Source organism: Perca fluviatilis, chromosome 10 (genome assembly GCF_010015445.1).
Source record: "Perca fluviatilis chromosome 10, GENO_Pfluv_1.0, whole genome shotgun sequence".
NCBI classification, from domain to species: Eukaryota; Metazoa; Chordata; class Actinopteri; order Perciformes; family Percidae; genus Perca; species Perca fluviatilis.
This window is the reverse complement of record NC_053121.1, coordinates 752,472-779,475: the sequence shown is the minus strand read 5'-3', so window position 1 is coordinate 779,475 and position 27,004 is coordinate 752,472. Positions and strand designations below refer to the sequence as shown.

General features: G+C 40.9%; 1 protein-coding gene across 1 annotated transcript; it reads left to right on the top strand.

Moving 5' to 3' along the window:
* Positions 1-1,152: 1,152 nt before the first annotated feature.
* Positions 1,153-25,954, top strand: lonrf1 (LON peptidase N-terminal domain and ring finger 1). The gene is made up of 12 exons (XM_039813825.1): positions 1,153-1,975; positions 3,880-3,998; positions 4,604-4,726; positions 12,188-12,376; positions 13,456-13,582; positions 13,785-13,860; positions 14,452-14,566; positions 17,156-17,289; positions 17,474-17,614; positions 20,916-21,078; positions 21,193-21,342; positions 22,804-25,954. The coding sequence occupies exons 1-12, from the start codon at positions 1,678-1,680 to the stop codon at positions 22,951-22,953; spliced, it is 1,785 nt and encodes a 594-aa protein (XP_039669759.1). The 5' UTR covers positions 1,153-1,677; the 3' UTR covers positions 22,954-25,954.
* The last annotated feature ends 1,050 nt before the right edge of the window (positions 25,955-27,004 follow it).

Below are 27,004 nucleotides of genomic sequence, written 5' to 3'. Positions count from 1 at the left end.
AGGTTGGTATGTATAGACTGTAGTTACAAAGTCACTCCTCCCTAAAGCCTTTCACTTTTGCTTTTCATGAAAGCCCTTATGTGATATAACCACTGTTTTGTTGCCTTGTTAAAATTTCTTGCAGCAGCACTTGTTTAATGATATATTGATGTACCAAGCATACATCTCCTTAATTTTCTATTGCAACAAGGAGTCAAAAAGGGTGTACATTTGGATATTGAAACATACCTACTTATGTGACAATAGGCAGTTTCACCTAGGTGTGTTTACATTAATCCAGTGAATAATCTGACAGTGTGTTATCCAAGGCTAGTCCTCGTGTAGAAAAGAGTTAATACAAATAATGTTTTAAGGGTGATTTTAACAAAAGTAACACCTTTCCGTTTCTGTTGAGCATTATGCGCTAATGAAGATTAGGCAAATTTTTGACTTATCTTTCTTTCTGTACATGCTATATAAAGCATGCTTTTTGCATGGGGGTATGTGGTACGTTTGTGACCCTCTGAGGCAGCAGGCTATAATGTGACTATAAGAAGTGTTTTTGTCAGGCTACCTGTAAGCTCCAGCCTCATTTCATTGTCCCAGAATGGCTTCCATGAGACAGATTCCACCTGACACAGATGTCCAGAGGTTTATTTAATACATTGATCTGCTTTGCAGCATTGCCAATAACAACAATTTAGGCGGCTTGTGCAATTTGCAACACCACAGAGACTTTTTGTTAGCTCTTTTCTTTTTAAAATAATATGTTGTCATGTTTGCACGTGGCCTATTCTTTCAGGTATGTAAGGAAAAACTGGGGATGAACCTATTTCACACACGCTATGGGATGAACACGACTGGGTTTATGTCATCCTGCCACCCCGCCCCCTTACTGTTGTTACCCTCTACTGGGATTCCCTGCACCGCGACAGGGTCATTTCCATATCCTGCGCTCTTTAGTTGAATTATTACTCCATCGACTACACGCACGAGACTATTAACTCATGTCCGCCCACCCCCAAGATGTGTTAAATATACCCAATAAAACGCCAAGAACTTTTGTCGCAGAAATTATGTTATGAAACTTGGCATCCTTGTGTTTCACAACAGGGCGGAACGCCATCCTTTCGTCCAATCGGATTGCGCGCTGCTGTGTCACGTGGTCTTTATTTATGTAATGTAATGGTGTTCCACAGTAACCCAGCTTTGTGACCGTAGATACGTCGTAACAGGGGTTAAAAGCGGATACGGGCAACTAAAAAGAAAGAATATCAATGAAAACAGATTGTGTCGTGGTCCGTGGAGGAAAGCGGCGCACTGAGCCGAGGTTTCTTTTATTCAACCTGCTTGAAAGGGGTAGACGGTATGTGCCCCAAACCAAAGACTAAGTTAGGGCTGAGAATGAAGAGTGTCAATGGATACATTTTTATCTAGGCTACAAAGGGAATTTGTAAAGTAAGCATATTCTATCTTAAATTAGCTGTAAAATTAGCCTAGCTAGACAGAAACCGACCGGGTTTGAGGAGATTATCAAAGAAGGGACCCATTTACCGTGTCGCTAGTTGTCACCGTGTGTTATTTCAATGGTCCATGCATTACTATTACACAGACAAGCTCTTCCGTCCGCGTTGCTTTGAAGAAAAAAGCAACCCATTGTCCAGTTGGACGTTTTTCCGGTGACATAAGCCATCCACCATGGATCTGCTGGAGTGTCCGCTCTGCCTCTTCCTGATGGCCGAGCCGGTGACCATGTCGTGCGGCCACACGTTCTGCCGGAGATGCGTGGGGGGCTACCTTCCGTCCAGATGCCCGTCGTGCAAAGAGAGGTTAAAACAAAGAGAGGTGAAAATCATGAAGAACAACGTTTTGCTTATCAGCGTCGTTGAAAAGTGCTGCCCCGACGAGACAAAGACGAAGTGCCAAATACAGGAGAAGCTCAAAGCCAACGACTTCATGGAAGCTTTACGAATTGCGAACGAGGCGCTACACTTAGGTAAGGGACGCATGCATAACATCATAACATAACATCATAACAACCGCAGACACAATGAATACAGACGTTTGTTTGGTGTATATTTAGGTTCAGTGCTAAAGGGATGCCTGCAAGTCTGCTTGGATGAACAGTTAACAAAGATCACACTTCAGTAAGGAGGAGTCCAGCTTGGAGTCCCACTTTTACGCACTGCTCACAGTTTGTGCTGGTGGCCAGTGATGGTGACTGATGGTGCATCCCAGTCTGCTCTCCAGAACACAGTCATAATGTGCACAGAGGGAGGTACAGGAGGTGTCTCAAGTAGCCTACAGATTCGGATGCCGTGGGCTTCATTATATCCACTGCCCAAGGCTATTGATGCCCTGAATGTATAACTGGGTCAGTAAACAGTCTTCAGACGCGCCTTCTTCCTGACTCTTAAGAGTTTTCCTTTGTGTACATAGTGAACCATTTAGGCAAAGAACAAACAATTAAACTAATTTTATGTGCAGAATAATAAAGATGCACTGGAGGAAGTTAAGCTACATTAGTCTGGTTTAACATGTTCTCCTTCTGTCTATGTCAGTCACACAGCTGTTATCTGAAAACAAATATTGGACAGGCCCAATTCCTGATTTTAGGGCAAGCTTTCTGTACATTTCTGAAGGCAAATCATGGTTGTAATTGGAGGGAATGTTTAAGAGGATGTGGTGTAATATGTTTTGCAGGATTCATAGAAACACCTCTGCAAACAGACCCTCTTTACTACTTGATCTGTTTGGTAACTGATCCAATGCAGTTGCCTTTGTGTGCAATTGCCCTTATTTTCTCCATGCAGCAGTGAGGAGGTAAGAGGGACAACTTCTGCCCTAGATGAGTTTGTCTAGCCAGTAGGTGTCCTGGGGACGGTAGGAGTGTTTGTGCTTCAGTGAAGCAGCATCCTGTTGAATAACCTACATTTGCCATGTCTGTCAACCCAATTAAATACTGCTACTTCCCTTGCTCTTGCCCTCTTGGTTCTTGTGTAATGATCTCTGGGCAGATTTGTTAACATCAGCTTTTCTCTTGTCATTGGAAGTTTGAGGTCGTGCCTTGACTTTGTAATTTATTATTTCATAATGTGGGCGTTGTTAAGCACTGTAATTCAGGGTTTGTACAAAGTCTTGAAAGTGTTTAAAAAGTGCTTGAACTTTACTCTTAAAAAGCTGTATGAACCCTGTGTAATTAAGGCCTGCACATTGTCAAATATAAGCATGGCTGGCCTGGAGCAACAGCTTTAGGTAATAGCGACTTTGAACCTTGAATGCACACTGGTGTCGCAGGTATATTGGAGTATTTGTGATACTTGACACATAAGCACACTTAAAGGTCAATAGAAATAGGAAGTGGTTGTGCACATACAACATTTATGTAGCGGTAAACACACAATTTACACTAACTTTTCTGTGTACAAATCCTGACGACAAAACCTGAGCATCAAAGAAAGAAAGAAATGTTTTGGGTAGGGATACACCTACTCTACACTGCACATCTTCTCCCCTGATACCTAAACTCCCCATCAGTCAGAATTTTGTTCCAATCTGATACCTGTAACATTGTTTTAGTATTCAAGAACAAAATTTTTTTTATTGAAAGCTTATATGAATTGCATTTTTACAATCTTAAAACAGATGCGACTAAGAAATAGCATTTAATGCATATCAGTGAGGTCTTGCTTTGCAGTGTTTGGATTTCCTTCATGTTTTAAAGCAAGCAGAACCACTTGTTCTGCAGGCTGCTGCTCCGTGCCTATCATTACATGTTCAATGTTTGTGTGTAGAAAGGCGTGCAAATAGAGTCTAAGCATTAAAGCCACCATTCTTCAAAGAACTGGTCAAATTATATATCCTCTCTTTCTTTCTTCTGTTTGTTTTTTGCGTCCATAGTCCCAGATGATCAGAGTTTGAAGGTGTACAGAGCTGAAGCTAACTGGGGCCTGATGCGTTTCTCTGATGCTCTGACAGACCTCGACTACCTCTGCTGCCTTCGTCCTAGCTGGGCTGAGGTGAGACACATTGACAGTGTTGGACAGACACATTAATTCTTGCTTTATGATGTCTTTTTCCACACAAGCAAATCTGTTGATGTTATCCATTTACAGTTCACGCCTGAGCTGAATCTAACCCAACATGCACTCCACTGGTTGGTTTTGTAACATGCATGTAATGGCACACACGTAACCATAAAGAAACGGTGCCGGCTTTTCCCCCTTCCTTTTTTTGTCTTTGTGTGCAAAGCTGACCTCTACTTGTATTGATGTTATGTCATTTACACAGTTATGCAAACAGCTACTGATATCCTAATGTCATGCCAGTGGGTGGCTCACTGCAAATGCAGAAATTCCAACGGTCTACAATCATTTATATTGTTTCATATCTTTTTCTGGAGATTTGTTATATCACATAAAAATGTCACATCACACATCACTCATCAAGCATTTAGCTTTAGCAAAAGTGAGGGAAAATAAGTGTTAACATACTACAACGTAATTTAGATAAACGTATTGATGAGATTGATTAGAATTGTTATGTTCTCTGCTGTAAGACGCTTTTGTGTGTCATTGACTCCTACATGCAGTCATGTGCTGATGTAACTTTTCTCTCTATGCAGGGCTTCTTTCGTAAAGGGAATGTACTGCTGGAAATGGGTCAGCAAACAGATGCCCTCATCCAGTTCTACCGTTGCCTAAAACTTCATGCTGACTTTGTCCCTGCAAAGAGCCAGATCAAGAAGGTTTGTTCATCTTACTGACTGCTCATCAGAGGTGCATTTAATGTAAAGTTACACCGAGACGTGAATTGGAACACGTGGGATCTATTGTATAAACTGGTGAGGGTAGTATTTGTATAAAATTATAAAATTGTATGTTTTTTTTTGTTGTCTTTTATGCAAGTGAGATGCAGACTGACAAGTAGCAAGTTTAATTAAACAGCTTTGGCCTTGTAGAGTTAAAGTATCACAGATTGCCCCCATAGCATTGTTATCAGACCTGCACACATCACGTACATATCTGTGAGGTGATCAATTAACTCATTAATTAATGATGAGACAGAGTTGATTATCATGAAATCATGAAATTATGATTCATATGTTCAGAACTATAATAATTAGAGGTTTTATAGAGATTGTTTCATTAGTTTCTAATTTTGCTTTGCTTTAAAAATCACTTTAGTTTTAATTTGTGTGGGGTTTGTATTTTATTATTATTATTATTATTATTGTTATTATTATTATTATCATCAGTGAAGTGGTAGTAATAGTAGAAGTATTGATACTTCTTAACTTCTGAAAAAATTAAAAGAAAAGAAGAAAAACTCTTTTAAACAAACTGTCAAGGAACCACATTGCTTCCCTTTCCAAGGTTGGATCAACCTCAGCATGCAGCGAATGACCTTATCAAATTATACTTTGCATCCATATTCAGCAATAAGGATGTACTCGTAACTTTATCCCAGAATCACCATTATCATAAGCATACGAACTTTGAAGCGACAATGTCCATTCAGAAGAAAACAATATATTCATTTGGATGAGGTGATAGCCTAGCTTTGTGCATCAGGAACAACAATGGACCGATGCAAGGATATTGCTGGTAACATCCAAGGGCAATTTCCGAGTATTTTCATAGATAACCCCTTGAGATGAATCCTCTCATTTTCGATACATATACAGTACAAGCCAAAAGTTTGGACACACCTTCTCATTCAATGTGTTTCCTTTATTTTCATGACTATTTACATTGTAGATTCTCACTGAAGGCATCAAAACTATGAATGAAGACATATGGAATTATGTACTTAACAAAAAAGTGTGAAATAACTGAAAACATGTCTTATATTTTAGATTTCTCAAAGTAGCCACCCTTTGCTTTTTTGATAGCGCTGCAAACCCTTGGTGTTCTCTCAATGAGCTTCATGAGGTAGTCACCTGAAATGGTTTTCACTTCACAGGTGTGCCTTGTCAGGGTTAAAGTGATGGTTCGGAGTAATTTCACCCTAGGGTCCTTTGCACCATGACCTCGAGCCAAACACCCCCCCAGAAGCTTTTTTCACCTGGGTCTAACATTGGAAGAGTTAGCGTAGAGTAGCGTTATCAGCTGAATAGCTTAGCGCAGAGGCTAATGGACCCACGTTTGTATCTCGTAAATGACCCCACTAATAATGCCCGAAATGATACCAAACGTCTACACTAGTACAAATAGGTTATGTACTCATAAAACGATGGATTGTAAAGTTTGTAAGTACACCAGAAGTTTCTGAACACTTGCCTGCTCTCTTCTGCTCTCTGCTGCTGCTGCTACCTGCAGTTAGACGAGTGCTTAGGGCCGTCCACATATTACTACACTGAAAAGAGATAAAACAAAAATATTTATTAATTTAATGATTAAATAAGGTAACGTCTCCAAACTTACCTCAATTATTACTTGTCTCCTGCTAGTTATACTACAGCACATACTTAAAAACAAAAAGTTAAATTAAAAAATATTTTTGTTGCATCTCTTTTCGGTGTTGTAATTTGTAGACGGCCCTAAGCACTCGTCTTACAGCAGCAACAACAGCAGAGAGCAGAAGCCAGCAGGCAAGTGTTATTTAAATAAACTTCTGGTGTACTTACAAACTTTACAATCCATCGTTTTATGATTTTTTCCCCTTTATTAATGGGGTGGGGACCATCAGTTGTGTTGTGCAGAAGTCAGGTTGATACACAGCCGACAGCCCTATTGGACAACTGTTAGAATTCATATTATGGCAAGAACCAATCAGCTAAGTAAAGAGAAATGAGTGGCCATCATTACTTTAACAAATGAAGGTCAGTCAGTCCGGAAAATTGCGATTAGAGACCAGATGAATGCCACACAGAGTTCTAGCAGCAGACACCTCTCTAGAACAACCGTTTAGAGGAGACTGCGCAAATCAGGCCTTCATGGTCAAGTAGCTGCTAGGAAACCACTGCTAAGGAGAGGCAACAAGCAGAAGAGATTTATTTGGGCCGAGAAACACAAGGAATGGACATTAGACCAGTGGAAATCTGTGCTTTGGTCAGATGAGTCCAAATTTGAGATCTTTGGTTCCAACCGCGTGTTTTTGTGCGACACAGAAAAGGTGAACGGATGGATTCTACATGCCTGGTTCCCACCGTGAAGCAGGGAGGAGGAGGTGTGATGGTGTGGGGGGTGCTTTACCGGTGACACTGTTGGGGATTTATTCAAAATTGAAGGCATACTGAACCAGCATGGCTACCACAGCATCCTGCAGCGACATGCCATCCCATCCGGTTTGTGTTTAGTTGGACCATCATTTATTTTTCAACAGGACAATGACCCCAAACACACCTCCAGGCTGTGTAAGGGCTATTTGACCAAGAAGGAGAGAGTGCTGCGCCAGATGACCTGGCCTCCACAGTCACCGGACCTGAACCCAATCGAGATTGTTTGGGATGAGCTGGACCGCAGAGTGAAGACAAAATGGCCAACAAGTGCCAAGCATCTCTGGGAACTCCTTCAAGACTGTTGGAAAACCATTTCAGGTGACTACCTCTTGAAGCTCATCAAGAGAATGACAAGAGTGTGCAAAGCAGTAATCGGAGCAAAGGGTGGCTACTTTGAAGAAACTAGAATACAAGACATGTTTTCAGTTAGTTCACACTTTTTTGTTAAGTACATAATTCCACATGTGTTCATTCATAGTTTTGATGCCTTCAGTGAGAATCTACAATGTAAATAGTCATGAAAATAAAGGAAACGCATTGAATGAGAAGGTGTGTCCAAACGTTTGGGTTGTACTGTAGATCCTCTCCAAGTTACCCGGTAGTTTTGGTCTGCCAGGTAAGATCTCAGCAAAGAGCGCGCAGAGCCTGAGACACCCAGATTCTGGAGTGTCGAAATGAGGATCTGGTGGTTCACTGTGTCGAAGGCAGCAGAAAGGTCCAGAAAGATGATGATGGAAGAGAGAGAGGTTGTTCTAGCGATGTGAAGCTGCTCAGTGACCGCAAGGAGGGCAGTTTCTGTTGAGTGACCAGCCTTGAAGCCAGACTGGTGGGGATCAAGAAGGTTGTTCTGGTGGAGAGAGTTGATTATAAATGGCACGCTCAAGAGTCTTAGATAGAAATGGAAGAAGGGAGACGGGTCTATAGTTATTGACATCAGAGGAGTCAAGTGTTGGTTTTTTGAGTAGTGGGGTCACTCTTTCCTCTTTAAGGGCATCGGGGAAACAGCCAGTTGACAAGGAGATGTTAATGAGATGAGTGAGGAAAGGAAGAAGGTCAGGAGCAATGGACTGGAGGAGGTGAGAAGGGATAGGATCCAGGGGGCAGGTGGTTGGGCGGGCAGAGGTAATCAAAGTAAGAATTTGATTTGGAGATAGAGGGGTGAAAGAGGAAAGAGTACTGGATGTGATGGATGGTAATGTGATTTCGGAAGGGGTGGTGAATGAAGAGTGTATGTCATCTATCTTTTTTACAAAGTAGTTGACAAAGTGGGTTGGTAGGAGGGAGGAGGGAGGAGGTGGACTGGGGGAATCTAGCAGGTTAGAGAAGATGGAAAAAAGTTTTTTGGGTTTTGAAAAAGAGGATTCAATTTTGGTTTGATAAAAAGAGCTTTTTGCTGCAGAAATAGAGGCAGCGAAGGAGGAAAGAAGAGATTGATAGGTAAGCAGATCATCTAGGTATTCAGATTTCCACCATTTCCTTTCCGCTGCCCGTATAGTTGATCTTTCTGCACGTACTGAGTCAGATAACCACGGTGCTGGGGAGGACTTGCGAGCCTGTCGTGAAGTAAGAGGGCAGAGAGAGTCAAGAGAGGAGGATAGAGTAGAGAGTAGAGTGTCTGTGGCAGCGTTGGGAGGCATGAGTAAGAAAGAGTCGAGAGAGAGATGGAGGGAGGGTAGATAGAGTACATGCCCCCAGAGAAGAAGGAGAGAGTGAACGAATATTACGGTGGACAGGTACGGTGTCTCTTGAGATATGGTTGTGAGCTTGGGAGAGTGGTAGAGAGTAAGAGAGTAAGAAATGGTCTGAGGTATGGAGTGGGGTAACAGTGAGGTTGGATGTAGAGCAGTTTCTGGTGAATATGAGATCTAGGTGGTTGCCAGCTTTGTGAGTGGGTGGTGAAGGAGAGAGTGAGAGGGCAAAAGAAGAGAGAAGGTGAAGAAAGGTAGCTGACTTCTCTGTCTGGATGTTGAAGTCGCCCAGAAGTACCAGCGGAGGACCAGTTTTCAGTTTTTTTAACATCCAAGCAGATTCTTTGTGTCGCAACGGCAGTTTTCTTTATTGGTGTGTATTCGGATCATACTGTAATAGTAAAGCCACTGTATGCAGAGCCGTCAGAAAAGTGTGACTTGCTCTGAAACGTTTTTTAAACGTGTTCCCTGGACACAAACCAGTGAGAGCCATTAAAAATAAATAAATTATTATACATTATAGTTCTGTTAATGATCATGGTTCTGCAGCCTCAGAATGGGATTAGTAGTAGTTTACTTTTTCGCCCACAGGATTGCACCAAAATAAAATTATAGGTGTAAGACAATTCCAGTTTTCACCAGTAATATTCTAAGTTAACTGTGATTAAATATGAAATTGATACACTGTTAATGCTTACGCATTGACTCGAGCAGCAATTTTCTCCCACACCAATTCTCTCTCTGTTGCAGCAGCAGCCGCTGTCTTGCTTTTTTAACGAAATGCATGTTCAAACCACAGACAGTAGGTTCAAACTCGCTGTTTGTGCGCATGAGTATTTCCGCCGACCAGTTTGTTTGTGGTTGTTACCATGGTGAATCGTAGAATCATGACTCCATTAGGGCTGCAACTAACAATTATTTTATTAATTGATTAATCTGTCGATTATTTTTTTCGATTAATCGACGAATCGGATAAAAAAACAAAAGCATTAATTTCAACTCAATACATACTTACTTACATACATACTTGTTTTAGTTAATAGTTGTGTAAAGGTAAGTAACCCAAGAGCAGATACAGACAAGACACACACACACACACACACACACACACACACACACTTGAAGCTTATTCATTAAATTATTACCATCATTGTAGTAAGTGCAAGTTAAGTTCATTTATACAACACACAGAAAAATATTTGTCAACAATAACTGATATGGGACAAAGCACAAAATATATACATGACAACAGATTAAAAAATTAATGGGCCAAAAAAAAAGGCGAGTGAATAAAACCGTGTCTTTAGTCTTGCAAACTATACCAGCCCTGCTTTACTACTGTTTAACGAGCTAACGCTAGCTTGTCATGCTAGTCAGCTGGATAACGAGTAAATACCACACCAGCACCAGAAGAGGGACGTTACGTTCCTCACTTCAGACCGGAACAGAAGTAGGATAGTGTAGTGACTTCACCCTGCTGTTGATCTCCCTTCCTCCTCATCAAGGACTCCAACATGTTTACGTTTTAGGTGCTGAATCATCACCGTGGTGCGCCCGTGCCATGCCATGTCGCTTTTGCTTATCTTGCAATTAACACATTTTCAATTTATTTAGTGTGAAATGCTCCCAGACCTTGGATGACTTAGGTCGTACTGATTTCTCTGCCTCCGCCATGTGTTTCAGAACAACGTTACGGCTCTCTCCGGGCTTTTTTTTTTATCTCCGCGACTGAGTGGCGTAATAGTTGCGCGACACAACGAATTGATAATGAAATTCGTTGCCAACTTTTTTAATAATCGAATTTCATCGATTTTATCGATTCGTTGTTGCAGCCCTAGACTCCATTCATGCTGCCTTTTTTATAGTGGTTGTGCACGCGCGTAACCCTGAGTGAACCTACTCTGAGTTGATTGAACCAACTCAAATCAGCTGTTCCGGGTGGTATTTCAGGTAGAAGGTTTAACAAACTTTGAGTCTAACCCTGATGTCTGAGTTGATTTACCCTGAGATGGGAAACTCTGAATTTTCGGTTTCAGAACAGCTGATTTGAGTTGGTTCAATCAACTCAGAGTATGTTCAGGCGTGTGCACCCCCACAATAAAAAGGCAGCATGAATGGAGCCATGATTCTACGATTCACCATGGTAACAACCATAAACAAACGGGTCGGCAGAAATACTCATGGACACATACAGCGAGGTAAAAAAAAAAGCAACACAGCGGGTGCTGCAAAAGAGAGAATTTACGTGGGAGAAAATTGCTGCTAGAGTAAATGCATATATTCCAATATAGTGTATATCATATTTAATCATAAGATAGCCTAACATTACTGGTGAAATGGTATTGAACCTATAATCTATTTCATTTAGGTGCAATCCTGCGGGTGAAAAAGTCCTAGGCCTACTAATCCCAATCTGAGGCTGCAGCACTATCATTATCAGAATTATAGCCTAATCCATAAACTTTTATTTCAAAGGACATAAGGGTTTACCTCATTCACCTGCAATACTGTGGAACTCCTTTTTTAAAAACGTTTAAAACACGTTTGCGATCGAGTCACACTCTTCTGATGGCGCTTTGCTACAGTGGCTTTACTAAAATGCTCCGCATCACCAATGTTGTAAAGACAAATGCCGTTTGCAAAAAAACATAATGCGTAAATACTCTATAACAAGTACTCTGTTGTTACACGGTTGAAAATGATTTACTCTTTCGCTACCCTAAACACCTGTTCACCTGTCCTAAATTAAAGGGCTCCCCACGCCTACAGACCACGTCACCCTATCTGATATCACATCATAATAATTATCACAATAATAGCAATCACAAACAAAATAACAAATCTCCAATACAAGACATTCTGATTGATGTCTGAACATAATTATAAATGAAATAAGACAGAACTGCTAAATAGGTGAAACACCGATTGCAAAGTATAATTTGATGAGGCCATCCACTGCATACGCGGCAAGCGGTGATGAGGTGTGATGAGGTTGTTCCAACCTTGTGAAGTGACGTGGCTCAGAGTTTTAAATTAGTAAATTAAATCTTGGAGTTTATTCTATTCTTCTTTTTTTAACCTACATTGGCCATAATACACTGTTGTAATTGAAATACTATATCTTCAATCTTCTAATTTTAGAAATTAGTTAATTTTACATTTTACATGCAAAGTGTATAATTTTTTTTAAATTTATTTTTAATTTGAGTTTACAGCACTGGGTGAAAACAAACCCATTTATCTTAACACCTACAGTATATGTGACTCATTTGTTTCATGACATGGATCCACATGGCAGATTCTGGAGGCAGAGGGCTTGGCATTGCCAGACGAGGCGTCCTGTATCTTGCAAGTGGTGTCCGAGTACCTGAAAGGTCCCTGCCCCATTACCAGCGTCAGTGACTCCCAGGGGCCTAGTCACCCTGAGGGGCTCAAACATCCACGTGGAGATGAGGGAGAGGGAAAAGGGAGGAGAGAGGCACACCAGGTAAGCTGGGTGAGGAGAATGTTAACGGCTCTTGTGTCCACTTTAACGCTTGGTTGTGGGAAGTAGGGCTGGGCGATAAATCGATTTTATCGATTAACTCAAATGTGTAGTTAACGTGGATTTGTTTAAATGAAAAATCGATTTTCTCCTTAACATCCGCCGACGCTTCCCTCTGGGCTCCCGTAGCTCCGAATGGGCTCATCCCTATATGTCAATGTCCCTCCCCCCGCGCGTTTGCCATAGAGATACACAAACAACATGGCAGCGACAGGGACTAACATTAATTATTTTCTTAACCAGTCGTTTCATTACTTACTTATCTGTAATCTCCGCCGAAATGACTGGCCACTCGCGGTGCACTGTCCCCGGCTGAGAGTCCCCTATTCTCGGATAACTGAACCACCAGCTACAGCTGACCTGAAGGAGCACCATGCGGGGCACCAGAGGCGGTGTTGAGGAACTCTTTTGCGGCTCAACACATCTACTAAAAGCCACTGATACAACCGAGCTGTGACGGAGGTCTGTAGCGGCTTAAACAACTTGGAATCGCTGTTCTGTAGCACGGAGCTCCGCTTCGACATTTGTTTTTATCGCTACGAAGGAGCTTGCTACAGGTATGCTACATTCAAGAGACCATGGGATGTTAACCTACATTACTCAGCAACAGGTGAAAATAGGGGCAAGGTTGCGCAATAACGTTAAAATGATTTGAACTTTTAGCGAGGAACGAGAAGTGAATTACCTGTATGTGTGAAAACAGCCCCCCCCCCAAAAAAAAAAAAACCTCAAACCAATTTATATTTCCACAAAATTGGCATGAATAATCATAATGGTATACATGCCCCGTGTGTGCGTATGTGTATGATTCAAAACAAAATAAAAGTTGTTTTGAACATTTTTTTTGTCATCTGCAGATTGATTTTAAGTAGAGGGAGAAAAATACCAATTTAATCTTAAATCGGATTTTTTTTTTTTTTTTTAATCGGGGATTTTATTTTTAGGCCATATCGCCCAGCCCTAGTAGGAAGTGTATAAAATGCAAATCTACTGTGATTCCTAACGGTAGAAACTGTCTGCAGGGCTCGAAGGTGAAGCATGATACGGGTACTGAGTGCTGCCTCAGCCTCTGCCAAGCTGTTTCCTTCCTCCCCGCTGCTGAAGAGGACGAAGAGATGATGATGAGGAAGGAAGATGGGCATGGCAAGGGTATGTGTATACACATACACACATTTACATGTATTATAAATTGACTGTCAATTTCACCATCAGTGTCCTCATCATGAATCATCTTTGTCACTGTTTCTACATCAACTTTACCATAACACCCACCAGATGGTTTGAAATTGCATAACAATTGCTAGCTCGTCCTCAGCCGGGGCAAACTTAATTTTCTCTCTCTCTCTCTTAGGTGAAAATGGTCACAGCAGGGAGAAACGTCTAAGTGTTCTCACTGTGTCAGATTTTGAGTGCCCTCTCTGCATTAGGTCAGTGTCCTGGAGTATTCGCTCTAATCACTAATGCATTGCTGTCTGTACCTTGTCTGCTGTAGTGTCACATATCAGGTTGATTCTATTCTCCTCTCACTGGTTAATGGTTAGCACGCATACAGTATGCACCACGGCTGTGCAATTATTCAAATTTTGATCGCAATTTAGATTTTGGCTCCTAACAATCACAAAATCAATGTAATTGAGAACGACAATTATTTTGCACCTCACATTTAGCGTACACTATCTGTCTCTATGTTACTGGGTGTTATGTTGAAAGTTTCTAATTTATTAAATAATTGCTTAAAGCATTTAAACAAAGTTTTGTGTTGGATTTTGTAACCTTCCAAAATCCTAATTTTGACTTTAAGATTTTCATTTTCACTGTATATGCATATCGGTTATTGGTTTTATTAACTACTAATAATCGGTATCGGCCTTGAAAAAAACAGTATTGGTCGATTCCTAATGAGCAGTCATGTTAAATTAAAATTATGATTTCAATATTGACCAAAATAATTGTGGTAATGACAAATAGCATGAACATCTTTCCTGGGCTATAAACTTATCTTTTTCTGTCCTCTGCAGGTTGTTTTTTGAGCCAGTCACTACTCCCTGTGGTCACACCTTCTGTAAAAACTGCATAGAGAGGAGTCTGGACCACAACCTCCGCTGTCCACTCTGCAAACAGCCCCTACAAGAGGTAACCACCTACAGACACTGTCATACGTCTGTTTTAAACAAAAAAAGGTTGCTAGATCCTCTTTTTAGCACATGGACGACTCCACTTTAAAAGCTGTTTAGTTGTTGGAGCGCCCTGGTAGCTCACCTGGTTGAGAGTGTGCCCCATGTGCCAAGGCTCAGTCCCTACTAGGGGTGGGAAAAATAATCGATTCTTAGATGCATCGCGATTCTCTCTAGAACGATTCGATGCTCGATGCAGATAAGTTAATAAAAATCAATTATTTAAATTTTTTTAAATGTGTTGATTTTTATTTAAAAGTTACTGTCTCCAGACAAGTACAAATCAGAAAACAGAGTGACTGAAAGAGGATGGGATAATAGACAACAACTTAGAGTTTAGGCAAGAGTGCAGAATAAAAACATACAAAAATGGCCAAAAGGAGAAAATAAAATAAAATTTTGTATATATACACATGATCTTATAAGACATACAAAAAATAATTAGGCAAAAGACATATAGGCTATTCATCTACTTTATCACATGACATCTGACCACCTCATGTTTCATGTTCTAAGAAGCCAATTCTCCACCTTTAAACATGACTGAGCCTCTGACATGGAAGATTACTGAGAGAAGGTGACTTTCACAAGCATATTTAAGGCTTAAGCATGGAATGACTACAAAATAAAAACCTCAGTTTACAAAACATTTAATTAAAACTTGTGTGTGACAAATATATGTCAAAACCTAAGCTTTGTCTAGTTGCTTTGTCTAGGAAGTGATTAGCAAACTCTGAGTAGCAAAATCAGATTTATAAATATATTTTTTTAAATCGCGCATGGAAATGTACATAAAAAAATGGTTGCATCAAGATGCATCGATAATTGGTTTGGAATCTAATCGTAAATCGTAAATCGAATCGTGAGGTGCCAAGAGATTCTCACCCCTAGTCCCTACCGCTGCATGTCATCCCCCCTCTCTCTGCCTGTCTTCATCTGTCCTTTCAAAAAAAGCCCAAAGAAGAATCTGTAAAAGCTGCTTAATTGTTAATGCTTTGTTATTTTTTTGCCTCCGCATTGTGGCACCACATTTAGCTCAGGCAGGGGGAGCTGTATCAGCAGCTTTGTGACAGTGAGGGGGGAGCAAATCTACTAATCATACTTGCTCTCTAATCTGTTAACAAATTCACATAAAGGTACAGGAAAGGATAACTTCCTGGTTCCTATTTTTTGCTTGTGATAAATGATCCCATCTATAATAAATAGTACTGTCATAACCACTGTATGCATGCATTTGTCTACTTTCTTACACAGCTGAGACATTAACATGAGATACCAAATTGATACATTTATATTTTGTATCCACAAATTGATTGCAGGACTGTGTTAAACCAAAGTACCGGTACACATTTTAATGCTTGTGTTTTTTTCTTTTGTTGCAATGCAGTGGATTGTTTTACCGTAGCATATATTGGGCCCTATCTTGCACTCAGCATGTATCATTCCTATTTTGCACCCGACGCACAGTGGACTTTTCCCTCCACAGACGCACGTCGGTAAATTAGGGAACGTATTTGCGCTCCCGGGGGCGGTTCAGCGAAAAAGAGGAGGCGTGTTCCGGCGCAAACGTTACCTGGTGCTATTTTACAGTTTCAGAAAACAATTCTGCCACTGACCAGGAAAAACCTGGTCTAAAGTCAGTAGCGCGTTATTCAGATGCTATTTTAGGGGCGCATGCTTGGCCATAATGTAGCCAGTGCACAACGCGCATTCACTTTGCTTCTCTCATCTACACGGACGCAGCAGTTCCCATTTTTGCAAACCATACATAATAACAAAGAAAAATATTGCTGAAAATGCGCTTCAGGTGTTTGGATAGATCAGGAGGCACTTTACAGTACAGTCCTCAAAAAGTCCCAGCATGCTTTATGGCTTGTTGTGTTTTATACATTTCCATGAATCATGGATGTGTTGATGACGTAAATGAGGAAATATTAGAGGAATTAAGGAGACATGATGTTGAACTACTGTGGGATTGGACGCCGGCTGGTCTGGGAATAATGCGCGATGCGCTCCTAGAGGAGCGGGTGGATGGAGATGGAGTGGGGGGAGGAGGAAGGGGCACAACAGGAGCAGGTGGTGCGTTTGGAGGCCCACGCTCCATGGCTGCAGCAATCTTCTCCAGACTTGAGGAGATGCGCCCGAGAGGCCGCAGCAACATCGCAAGACGGGCATTTATTACTTTGCCGCATCCCGGACAGCTCCCGCTGGCGTGCGCCAGGCAACTCGCCATTACATAATAACCGCCACGGAACAAGCGCGCCTGCTCTTAAAGGGAATGTGAGATGACGCTCTGATTGGTTATTTTCACGTTACGCCCAAACCACACCTAGCTACTTCAGACCAACCCATTTTAGATTTGCGTCGGGCGCAAGAGTCATTTATCCCGCCGGTATCCTAGCAACAGCGCCCGAGATCCGCCCACAAAGCTACTTGCTTTTCACGTTTGATACTTGTGTTTCAGATCGTTTAAAATAGGGCCCATTATGTATAATTGCCAATAAGCATTATGATGTCGCTGTAATGGCTCTTACTTTTCTCTTCTCAGTTCTTTAAAAACAGGAAGTACAACCCCACAGTTCTGCTTCAGGACATCATGGCCCGCCTTTTCCCCTCACAGTTGGCTGAGAGGAAACAGGTCCATGATGCTGAGATGGCTGAACTGTCCAAGTATGCACTCCCCTCATCCATCTACACTTGTGATTTGTTCTAGAAACTTTAACTGGTGCCTTATTCTCACAATTCTCTCCCTTATTTCTTTTTCTCTTCCCCTCCCCCTCTCTTTTTTCTTCCTTTCCTTCCCTCCCCCTCCCCTTTCCTTTCTTTTTCTCCACACATCCCTAATCTTCCCCTTTTTTTTTCTTTTTTTATTCGTTTGCACGGTGGCCTACCCTGGACTGCCCTGCCCCCTGCACATCTTCGAGCCTCGATATCGGCTGATGATGCGTCGCTGCATGGAGACTGGCACCAAGAAGTTTGGCATGTGCAGCTATGAGCATGGCAAGGGGTATGTATGGTCACCAATCTGTGTCCGCTGGACATTTTCATCCTCCACCAGACATTTGTTCCTAGTTCCACTGTATGGTATTGAATTCCCCAGCATCATTATTGATAAATATCCAGTTATCTAAACCAGGGGTCTTCAACGTTTTTTAAGCCAAGGACCCCTTAGCCGAAAGAGAGGGACCCTCTACTACATAGGCTGTATTGTATAAAATTAGTTGCATAATTAACTGGGCCTACAATAACATGTAGAGTGGCCTAAAGCCTTTATACATACCTTTTTTAGTACATAGAATACTAAGCTATTAAAATAATAATTGTTGGCGTGATTACAGTACAGGCCAAAAGTTTGGACACACCTTCTCATTCAATGCGTTTCCTTTACTTTCATGACTATTTACATTGTAGATTCTCACTGAAGGCATCAAAACTATGAATGAACACGTGGAATTATGTACTTAACAAAAAAGTGTGAAATAACTGAAAACATGTCTTATATTCTAGTTTCTTCAAAGTAGCCACCCTTTGCTCTGATTACTGCTTTGCACACTCTTGGCATTCTCTTGATGAGCTTCAAAAGGTAGTCACCTGAAATGGTTTTCCAACCGTCTTGAAGGAGTTCCCAGAGATGCTTAGCACTCGTTGGCCCTTTTGTCTTCACTCTGCGGTCCAGCTCATCCCAAACCATCTCGATTGGGTTCAGGTCCGGTGACTGTGGAGGCCAGGTCATCTGGCATGCACTACATCACTCTCCTTCTTGGTCAAATAGCCCTTACACAGCCTGGAGGTGTGTTTGGGGTCATTGTCCTGTTGAAAAATAAATGATGGTCCAACTAAACGCAAACCGGATGGGATGGCATGTCGCTGCAGGATGCTGTGGTAGCCATGCTGGTTCAGTATGCCTTCAGTTTTGAATAAATACCCAACAGTGTCACCAGCAAAGCATCCCCACACCATCACACCTCCTCCTCCATGCTTCACGGTGGGAACCAGGCATGTAGAATCCATCCGTTCACCTTTTCTGTGTCGCACAAAGACACGGTGGTTGGAACCAAAGATCTCAAATTTGGACTCATCAGACCAAAGCACAGATTTCCACTGGTCTAATGTCCATTCCTTGTGTTTCTTGGCCCAAACAAATCTCTTCTGCTTGTTGCCTCTCCTTAGCAGTGGTTTCCTAGCAGCTACTGGACCATAAAGGCCTGATTCACGCAGTCTCCTCTTAACAGTTGTTCTAGAGATGTGTCTGCTGCTAGAACTGTGTGGCATTCATCTGGTCTCTAATCTGAGCTGCTGTTAACTTGTGATTTCTGAGGCTGGTGACTCGGATGAACTTATCCTCAGCAGCAGAGGTGACTCTTGGTCTTCCTTTCCTGAGGAGGTCCTCATGTGAGCCAGTTTCGTTGTAGCGCTTGATGGTTTTTGCGACTGCACTTGGGGACACATTCAAAGTTTTCGCAATTTTCCGTACTGACTGACCTTCATTTGTTAAAGTAATGATGGCCACTAGTTTCTCTTTACTTAGCTGATTGGTTCTTGCCATAATATGAATTCTAACAGTTGTCCAATAGGGCTGTCGGCTGTGTATCAACCTGACTTCTGCACAACACAACTGATGGTCCCAACCCCATTAATAAGGGAAACCATTCCACTAATTAACCCTGACAAGGCACACCTGTGAAGTGAAAACCATTTCAGGTGACTACCTCATGAAGCTCATTGAGAGAACACCAAGGGTTTGCAGCGCTATCAAAAAAGCAAAGGGTGGCTACTTTGAGGAATCTAAAATATAAGACATGTTTTCAGTTATTTCACACTTTTTTGTTAAGTACATAATTCCACGTGTTCATTCATAGTTTTGATGCCTTCAGTGAGAATCTACAATGTAAATAGTCAGGAAAATAAAGGAAACGCATTGAATGGCCTGTACTGTATATAAATCCTGTTTTAATGTTAAACATACATGTGGCCCAGTGAATCCTTAGGATGAACTGGATCTGTGGATGGCTACCTTACCTATAGGCCAGTAAACCATCATCAATATCTTTTTTTCACAAATAGGCCAATTTATATTTGCTTATAATATGTTGGATTCATGTTAAGACATTTTGACTTTTGACAAAAATTTAAAAACGTACAAATCATTATACCATCATTTAGTGGGGCCCCCTGCAGTAACTCTAAGGCCCCCTAGGGGTCCTGGAGCCCCTGTTGAAGATCTCTGATCTAAACTAATGTTGAAATATTCAAAAGATTTGCAAAATAATGTTGTATAAAATAATTTAGTTTCTGTAGCTCATTATATTGATTATGCAAGTTTATAAACCTTTTTGTCTAAGTCTGCCTCATTTACAACCCTGCGGTGGACCCCCTCCCCCCCTTACAAGATGAGGTTTTTCATGTGTTCATGTGAACGGAAGGTAGTAGCCCTGGCTTGGTCCTCAGACCCTCCTACACCAAGCATCCTATCCCTAGCTTTGACCAGCAGTGTTGGGCAAGTTACTTCCAAAATGTAATACATTATAGATTACTAGTTACTGTTCTTTCAGATTAATTACTTATATTACAATATTACTGTCTCTGAATTGTAATGCATTACACTACTTTTGCATTACTTTTGAGTTACTTTCACCAAAATAACAGCAGAAGTTTGACCTGGCAGCTGGCAGCTAGCTTGTGAATTTCATCATCGGATCAAGTCTCCTCTTTATCCACTTTAATACATCGTAGATTATTCATAATATTTTGTATAATTAATATGAATATGCAAAGTAAAACGTACAATAGGCAAGTAGGAGAAAATGAAAATACTCAATTAAAAGTACCTTACAGTTGTATTGAATACGGCATAGTTACTTTCCACAGCTTTCGAATCCTGCAGCAGGAAATAATACTCACGGCTTTTTTGTTCCTGTGAAGAAATGTTTCGCCGTGTTGGGGAATTCTGGCGAACAAAAAATGCTTTGTAACTCACGTCATGTCACTGTTGACCAATCAAGGTTTTTTAAATCATAATTTTAGAGTTTGAAATTCTTTTATTATAAGATTTATTTTTAAATAATTAGACACAAAATGTATGTGTTTGTATTCTTCCAAACTATTGATAGTCCCTAGAAAAAAGGCACAAAATATATAAAGTTTGAAAACATTTTTGGCTCAAAATGAACCGGATTTTGTTCAACTTTCTTTTGCACGAGTATAAAACATTCTGCCCAATTTTTGTTTGTTTTGTCTAGTACAGCAAAAATCACATTAAGAAATAAATAAAGGTGTATGCATTTAAGATTTGAATGGTTGTGCTTCAGGTTTGCAGACTATGGCTGCATGTTGGAGATCCACAGTCTGGAGCTGCTGCCCGATGGGCGGTCCTTTGTGGACGCAGTGGGTGGCAGCAGATACAAGGTGCTTAAGAGAGGTCAGAGAGATGGCTACCACACCGCTGATATAGAGTACCTGGAGGACCTCAAGGTAAGGGTACTACAGCTACATCTAAAGAAGATACGCACTGAGAATATTACAACTCCAACACCGTACATCTTCTCCCTCTTGACTGTTCTTGTCTGTGTGTCCTCTCTCTTCCAGGTTGATGGTAGTGAGTTGGAGCTTTTGGAGAGTCTCCATGATAGTGTGTACCAGCAGGCTCAGGACTGGTACCAGCGCCTCGGCAGCCGCATTCGTGAGCAGATCAACAGACAGTACGGCACCATGCCAGATAAGGAGGAAAACATTCAGGTTGGAGCCTTACTGGTACCTCTAATTCTAAAACAACACATTCTCCAACAGTGTCCAGGAACCACTGAGCATTTACTTGTTTTTTGGCATGTTGTCCACCACTGAAATGATCATGTTTCCTTATTGACCATAGCGACGTTAAAAATGGGCGTTCATTTGATTTATTATTTTTTCATCTATTTATGCCTCTGTAAGTGTTGCCTCCACTTAAAGGGGAATGCATCCACAGACTTTCCTGTCATCAAATACATGTAGTGGCTAATTAGCATTTCCACTTATTCCAAATCATGTATACTAAACATTCCTGCACACCAAAGCCTGCCTTTAATTTGGGGTTGTTTTTGAATTTTGTTTTATCTATGCTCCATTCATCTATTAACATTATTTCAAATTAAAGTAAACTATTAGTAAGTAATTCTTTACAAAGAAAATAATATCTGCTTTTATTTTTTCTCAAAGTTCAGTTATTGTTTTATGTTAATGGATGCAGTGCAGACTCCACTCAGAACTCCATTATTCCATTACTGCACAGTGGTAACATTAACTTTGGCCACAATAAAAACAGACATTATGTTCATTGGGATATAGTTTCAGTTGAATGAATGGAAAACATTGGCTCGTTGGAGTGTGAGAAACAAACATTATCCAAAACATTACAGTATGCATGAAAAGATGGTGATATGGAAACCTCCCGGTCAATCTTCACGTACATGAATGAAAGATGAGTTGTCCTTACTTTAATATATATATTACAACACAAATCTGATCAGAGAAGCTCTTGGTACAACATGCATAGACACAGACATACCAAAAAGTTAGAGTAGCTTGTACATTCACTCAGCTTTATACAGCATGCCCCACGCCACATAGAATCACGTATAATCACGCCACCAGGAGGGAGGCAAACAATATAGATATTTATCATTGAAGTCGGGAACATCTACAAGGTCTTCATCTTATCTTAACCTCAAGGCACCTAGAGCCTCCTCACATAAACCATGCCAAGTGTGAAGGACTGAGGGCCATCGTCATAGAGACGATCAGGAAAACCTCTGTTACACAGAGACGGGGCTCATGTAGTAGGAGCTGACATTTAAAAAAAAGAAATAAAAAATGGTGCTGTAATGTGTAATTTTCTTTTGTTTTATTAAATTGGTATCGAAAAAAAGTTATCGAAGTCCCGGTATTAGTATCGGTACCGGTATCGAACATTTTGGAATGAAACCCAGCCCTACCTGCGGCACCCACTGCCACAGCCTAAACCCACTTCCTCCATTCAGAGTGAATGGAAAGACTGCTGATGCAGGCAGTGTAAATGCAGGCTAATGCAGCTTCTACCACAGTTTGGAAGCAGTCATTTCAAGTGATTTGTATTTAAAAGGCTAATAGGCTTGGTGTGGTACTTTATGCATTTTTATGATAATCATGTTTGTGTTCTAACTCTTTGTTGCGATCCTCTAGGCCTCGTCCAACGGTCCGGCTTGGTGCTGGTGGCTGCTGTCGGTCCTCCAGCTGGACCCTGCCTATCAAACCACTGTCCTGTCCCTGACCTCGCTCAAAGACCGCTTGGGACACCTCCGCCTCGTCTTGGAGTACTTCTCTCAGAGCTAGACCCCACAGCTCCGTGGATATTTATGACCACAACTAGCTGATGAAAACCAATCGATGCATCTATGTCACAGAGTTTGGGCTTGGGTGTACTCTGAAACCTAAAGTCACAGCTAAAGGCCAATAGCAGACAGAAAGTGATTTATAACAAAACACAGTGCAGTTGTACAGAGTTGGGCTTTTGGTGTTTGAGTTTGCATGCGTTATCGTTCTTGCACCATTTGGTTCCCCAGGAATTCAAGGGTTCAGACTAGTTTCTGAATAAACGTTGTGCTTGCTGCAGCAGTAAGAACTACAGGGCTGACCAAAGATGCTTCTTCTTTAGATCCATCAAAAGTAGTAATATATTATTTGTTGATCAACTAAATCAGTTCAAATAATATTGCTAAAAATAAGCACTAGGTGTCACTGTTCTTTTCTGTTTATAAAAATGAAGAACATGCAGCATCAGCCAAGTTAATACAGTATACTGTACTGTCGTGTTGCCTATTCAAATCCGACTCTTTGCATTAACATAGCTAAGTTTGGAGTGGGGATAAACAATAATAGCACACTAAATTTGTAGAGATTTGTAGATAATTGTTCAGGACTATACACAGAGGATTCAAGTTATTTAGATATTGCTGAAGGGCACTACTTGTGATGCTTATGTTTTAGATGCAACTATTGGCCTTGGCAGCCATCGACTATGGCTCATTTTATACCTTAAAAGACCCCTTTTTAGTATTAAATATTGCAATAAAAATATAAAGTTTCACATGGAATGGCAGCAACTGAAGGATCTTTTGAATGAAAGCTGCTGCTGTGACTGCTGGATGTCTCTCTGGATGCAGCATGTCATCAGCTGGCGGGGAAAGTATTCTGTGAAATCATAACAATGAGGAGATTGGGGTCGGTGAATGGGAGGCATAGCAGCTTTGTTTTACAGTATATGAAGCTGTGTGACTATGTATGGTGATTTGGTGATGGATGCAGTACTGTCAGCTGTAAATAAGAAGTAATTTTTTCTCAGTCGCCATCTTCATTGGCTGAGTATTTTGTTTTAAATGTCATATGGCGTGGTGTCACCCCTGATAACAGCTACTGTCACATCCGGTTCCCTGACGTGGGTTTATAAATGAAGCATTAGTCTAGGACACAGTGTTTAACATCTCTTGTGCAGAGAAAAATAATTTAGCTAGGGTCTGACTAGAGTTGAGTGCCCCTGCGGTGCCTCTGTGTAGGCCACATCACCTCCGTCTGGCCCCTGGTACGTCTCCCTGTCTGTCTGGCCCCTCTACCACCAGTCATGGTTCCTTTGAGTGCCTGGGCCAACTCAGGAGACCTGCAAGTCTTAAGAGTTTCTACACCACATACAGTATGTAATGGACTGTGTGTCATTTTTTGCCATTGATTTTATACAGGGCATTCCATGGAATGTTAAAGCTGCAATATTACTTAAAGTTAATGAATTAACAAATACTTTGATAAATATGCCATAGATATTTCTTTGTTATGTGTTTTGTAGGAATAGTTTGCTAATGGTCACTGTGTTTATGTTTGTCTACATAATGGACTCTGAGGTCTTCAGCCATCCTGCCTTTTGTATGGTGTACATTGAACCACCATCTTTTCATGGCAAACATATCACTTTGAACAGTCAGAATTAGTCCAGCAAACGCAATCATAGGTTCAGCAGCCCTGCTAGTGTGGTATTGTCGATTATAGCTTAGAATAAAAGGGGTAATCGTGAGGCTTGAAATGCATAACAATGTCCCACTAAAGGGCGAACCATTGGATACACTGATGGATACTGGGGCAGCATTGGTTACCTTATAAACAGGCTAACCACTGAACTCTAACATGGGCAATTACACTTTACTTTAGCCAAAAAAACACAGTTTGCACCATCTTTTAAAATGGGTTAATCAACCTCAGTAAATATGCTGATGTTTTTGAAAACATCTGGGATTGAAATTGGAGTCAAAAGAGACTTTACTATGCCAGTTATCGCAACATTTCTCCAAAGCTGTTGAATTCACTGAAGGATTACATGTATCATAGAGGTCAGTTTCTTGCTGCATCCAGATGCTCACTCACAAATATAAAAGGGATTGAGATTCTTATAGAATTTTTTGAATGACCAGCCTCATAGTCCTTGTGGTAAACACATGACTTATGAGGTGACTTTCACTCCACTGTTTGACATCTTATCAGAGAAGAAAATATTTTGGCACAGTGAAATCATTTTGTGTGTTTTGCTTTCTGATGCTCAGCTGCAGCTTGTCGTTTGTTTTCCTCTCTTTTTCAAATAATATATATTTCTGTGTCTCCTTTATTACTTATAGATGCCTCTCATTGCATAAAATAGTGATGTAGGTTAATCACAGCAATTGGTCTCATATTGGTTTACAGAACTTACTCTCTGCACCGGTGTGCTATTTTACTTTATGATAAAATGCTAAATATATTGGAAATATAAATGATTTTACCATCATGTTTTTGATCTAACTATTGGCCAATTTAATGTTTAATTTGCCTATAATCTATCAATATGGTCAACTATGTATAGCAGCACAGTCATTACTTTTCATCTCAGTTAGACTACAGCTCTGGCAGATGTCCATTAGCAATAGTTGCAGTATAATTGGGGAAAATGTTGTCCAACGCCCCCGTGAGAACGAGTCTTACACTTGTGTACTTGGGGAGAGGCTGTGAAAAGCATCATGTCATTCTCACTATGCTGCAGCTCGCAGATGTTGGCTGATGTGGTTTGATGGTCAGTGCTCTGTGGGCAGTATGAAAGAGAGACGTGCATTGTTATTCTCTAAACTCTGTGCTCAAATACGTCAATGTTATCACAAGTTCATTTAAACCCACTGAAACTAAAGCAATTTCTGTCTGATTCATTTGCATTCATTCCTCCACCTCCAAGCCAAGAGCAGGAAATGATCTCAATCTTGTTAATGTTTTGTTTTCGCTTGCCCCCTGGATGACTTTTTAAATGTTATTATAAATAAAGCTTTTCAAAGCAAATTCTGCATCATGTTCATTTAATGCACCTGTTTCGTGTCTGAAGGGATTTGAATGTTTTATGCGACCAGTTTTTTAGGTCATTAAGGTGGCATTTCAAGCCAAATGGAAGTGGCGTAATCTATCACAATTCACAGCATGACAGAAATTGGTAGTGAGGAGGGGAGATGTTAGTGAAACGTGCCTTACATACTGATTGCAAGACACTTAAGCATTGAAACAGTTGTAATTACTGAGAGAACTGTGAAGTGCTGCAGCTGCAGCAGAGTAAAATAAGCCTTGGGTTTATTCTTATGGTTAGACATTAAAATTAGAATAGACAGAATGAGTACTCCTACTGAATGTCCAGTTGGATGATTATATTTAACTTTGACTGACAGCCACGGATAAATGATATATCAAAGTTACCTAATTTTTAATCATAATTGTTCATTATGATCCATCATGGGCCACACATATAAAATATTTTCTCTCTGATGTATATTTGTTGAGATTTAAACAGTTACAACAGTTTTATCCAATCCAGACCGACATGTATTCGGAGAGGAAGCCACTGCAAATCTGTCACCAAACCATCCCATAAAGTAAAACTACACAATGCAAACACAAACACATGCTAAGAACAAACCTTCCACCAGGGGGCAGTCTGTAGCTGTGGAAGGACAGCACAGTGTTACACAGATGGAATCATACTTTATATACCAGTAAAAATCTCATAAGAGGATGCTCTTTTTTGTATTTCGTAAAGGCTCACGATGATCAAACAAGTGTCACAAATAGGGTCAAAAGTGTGATTCTGGCTGGCATGGAGAACCAATCACACCAAACAAGCTGGAAGGAAGTAGTTAATTCCCATGCAGCTGAAAAGAACATAAATTAGTGAGAGTAAAAGAGGATGTGTGAGTAGGTGTGCACACCATCCACCACACTCCTCTAAGCATGAGAAGAAGAAAAAACGTTGCACAAGTGAGGCACGCTTCCTGCCAACGTCCTCTGCATAGGAAGCAGTCAGATGAAAAGAGGTTTCAGTGGCTTCAGCAGG

Bases quoted from the DNA above. Each gene is read 5' to 3' on its own strand.
- lonrf1 (XM_039813825.1), top strand. From the start codon at position 1,678: ATGGATCTGCTGGAGTGTCCGCTCTGCCTCTTCCTGATGGCCGAGCCG. The intron at 3,999-4,603 runs GTGAGACACATT...CTCTCTATGCAG, and splicing joins TTCGTCCTAGCTGGGCTGAG to GGCTTCTTTCGTAAAGGGAA. The intron at 21,079-21,192 runs GTAAGGGTACTA...TCTCTCTTCCAG, and splicing joins AGTACCTGGAGGACCTCAAG to GTTGATGGTAGTGAGTTGGA.